Source organism: Austrofundulus limnaeus, unplaced genomic scaffold, assembly GCF_001266775.1.
Source record: "Austrofundulus limnaeus strain Quisiro unplaced genomic scaffold, Austrofundulus_limnaeus-1.0 Scaffold540, whole genome shotgun sequence".
Lineage (NCBI taxonomy): Eukaryota > Metazoa > Chordata > Actinopteri > Cyprinodontiformes > Rivulidae > Austrofundulus > Austrofundulus limnaeus.
The window spans coordinates 57,301-59,522 of record NW_013952942.1 but is presented as its reverse complement, the minus strand read 5'-3'; the positions used below and the strand labels follow the sequence as shown (position 1 = coordinate 59,522).

Sequence of the window (2,222 nt, the reverse complement as noted above, 5' to 3'; positions counted from 1 at the left end):
GCGCGTCGAGCTGCAAAAGTTCAGATTTTCTAACTTCAGCGATTTGCGCCTCAGCGCGTCGAACGMTCAGATCGTTCAAATCGTTCAAATCGCTCTGCTCTAATCGCGCTTGTGGCGCCGCAGAACTTCCYGACGYTGMYTGAAGCGCGTCCAAATCGCGTTCGGTGTGAACGCACCATGAGCGTCCAAATGAAGCGCAATAGTTTTACTTTCACAAGTGCAACATAATGGCAGTTCACCATGATGCTCCACTTGATATATATTGAAACCTTTATTATAAATTATTTTGGGATTAATTTGCAATGACAATAAATTATAAAGTAGATTTTTTCATCCACCATTTGTGGCGACCCCTAGAAGGATGACACCTGTGGAATTTGCCCATATTTCCCATGTCACGGGCCAAGCCCTGAAGTGTACTGCTACATGTCCTTTCGGAGAATACKGTACCAACGTAAATGTCAACATATAAACACAGACACCTCTTGTGACACTAAGCTTTAAAGCAACAGACACAAAAAGAAGCAGAGCGACTGGACTCTTAAGCTCAGATTTCTGAATACCCGTCAACAGGGCTGCTGCCTGATGAGCCTTTTTTAGTTTTCTTACAGAGTAATAGCGTCTAAAATCCTCAGACAGAAGAAGCAGTGGCTGAACAAATGTAGTGTTTCAGTCAGAGACCATCAGAATTTATTACATCTACATTCGATTTGTGTTTTCATCTATAGTTTGAAAGGTTTGTTGACATGTTGTTGTGAAAAGAAGTTGAATCCCCCCACAGTTCAAAGGTCACACAACTTTAATGAGAAGTCCTAAGATCATGAATGGGTTAGGCATCAACCTAAGGTCTGAAGAGACTCAGGAGGGCAAAAGTGGGCCAATCTAGGGACCATTTCTACCCCTAGAAGTGCATTTAGATTATTTTTAAACACAGTCTTCCTGTGTTACTGAGGATTAACYCAGCTTAATGTGGTGTCCGTTTTTTGGCCGTGAAACCCGTGTCGTTTACCTGAGCTGAGAGGAGGSACGTCGTCTGTGGTGGAGAAGTCCAGAGTGGCCCCTGCGATGTCCACCATCTCGTCATCGTCGTCGTCGCTGGGGTGATGCAGGCCGTCGAAGCTGCCGCTGCAGTAGCCGGGGTTTTCCATGACTTCGGACTCTGTTCCACAACAAAAAAAACACACATTTTAACTCCCACCGGCGTATATGGCTGGGGACCGAGARGTGCACGTCTTCTCCGGCTCCTTTACCTCCATCGACGTCCCACGCGTACGTTCGCAAGCTCGTCCAAAACTTAAACATTGTCTCTGAAAGTCAGGCCAGCGTTTGAGATAATTACCACGTTAAAACACAACCTACCGCGAAGAACCTATCCCCCAGCTAGTAAGCAGCGGTGACAGGACGTTTCTAGTTTAGTTAAAGGGAAGTTTTAGTAACCACTTCCGCTTATTATCATTTTTTCACTTTTATTCAAACCGTACTGCAGTGGTTTTACCAGTCAGGCACAAAGCGACGAACGCAAAGCTGATTATTAGCAGAGCTTAAAAGCGCACGAGCTGTCAAAAACATCCCATATGCTAACTTCGACAACCTGCCTTCAAACATGCTCTGTTTTGTTTATGTAGAGAGAGAGAGAGAGCGAAGAAGAAGAAGCGTAGTATTTGTTTTACCTTCGGGATGGAAAGCGTCCGTGCAGCTGACTGTAAAAGTCTTGTGACTCGGATTTGCCCCGCCAGTCTTCTACTCGTTCATCTGGAGCTGSTTATGTCAACAGAAGCCCATTTCGCAAACTTAAACACTACAATAAAAATCCAGCATCGTTATCCAAACTAAAAAAACACACACACACTATAAAATCAATGTATATACATAAAACAATATCCGCACGTATTATCGGCCTCTGGGAAAGACGAGACATGGAAACAACATCCTTTATTGTCAGAGTTTTTCCCAGTTAATCTGCAGCGGCTAAGCTAGCGTCACGGTTAGCGGCACTTAGCCACAACTTCCGTTTTGTCCACTGTTTAATAAACTTTTTAAATCCCCCATACCTCCCAATTTGGCCCATTTTTGCAGATATTTGGGGTGTCTTATGATTAGTAAAAATTTGTTAATTTATTTCAATACTACCAGCTTTTTTCGGACCTACTCAACTCCTTTTTTAAATCAAGACATGCAAATGTAAAGTTTTATTTTGAAAGCAGCGCTCGAATGGTTTCCGG

At 43.6% G+C, this 2,222-nt stretch overlaps 1 protein-coding gene across 2 annotated transcripts in view; it reads right to left on the bottom strand.

Moving 5' to 3' along the window:
• The window catches only part of LOC106530626 (H(+)/Cl(-) exchange transporter 5), a 37,354-nt gene extending 35,380 nt beyond the window's left edge, over nucleotides 1-1,974 (bottom strand). The window contains exons 1-2 of one of the 2 annotated variants that reach the window (XM_014026283.1): nucleotides 1,671-1,974; nucleotides 1,010-1,159 (exon numbers count right to left, since the gene is read on the bottom strand). In XM_014026283.1, the coding sequence (XP_013881737.1) occupies nucleotides 1,010-1,148 (139 nt within the window). In that variant the 5' untranslated portion in view covers nucleotides 1,149-1,159; nucleotides 1,671-1,974. Of the gene's footprint in view, nucleotides 1-1,009; nucleotides 1,160-1,250; nucleotides 1,353-1,670 lie in introns of those variants that run through there. The other variant, XM_014026282.1, reaches the window with a different exon arrangement.
• Nucleotides 1,975-2,222: the final 248 nt, after the last annotated feature.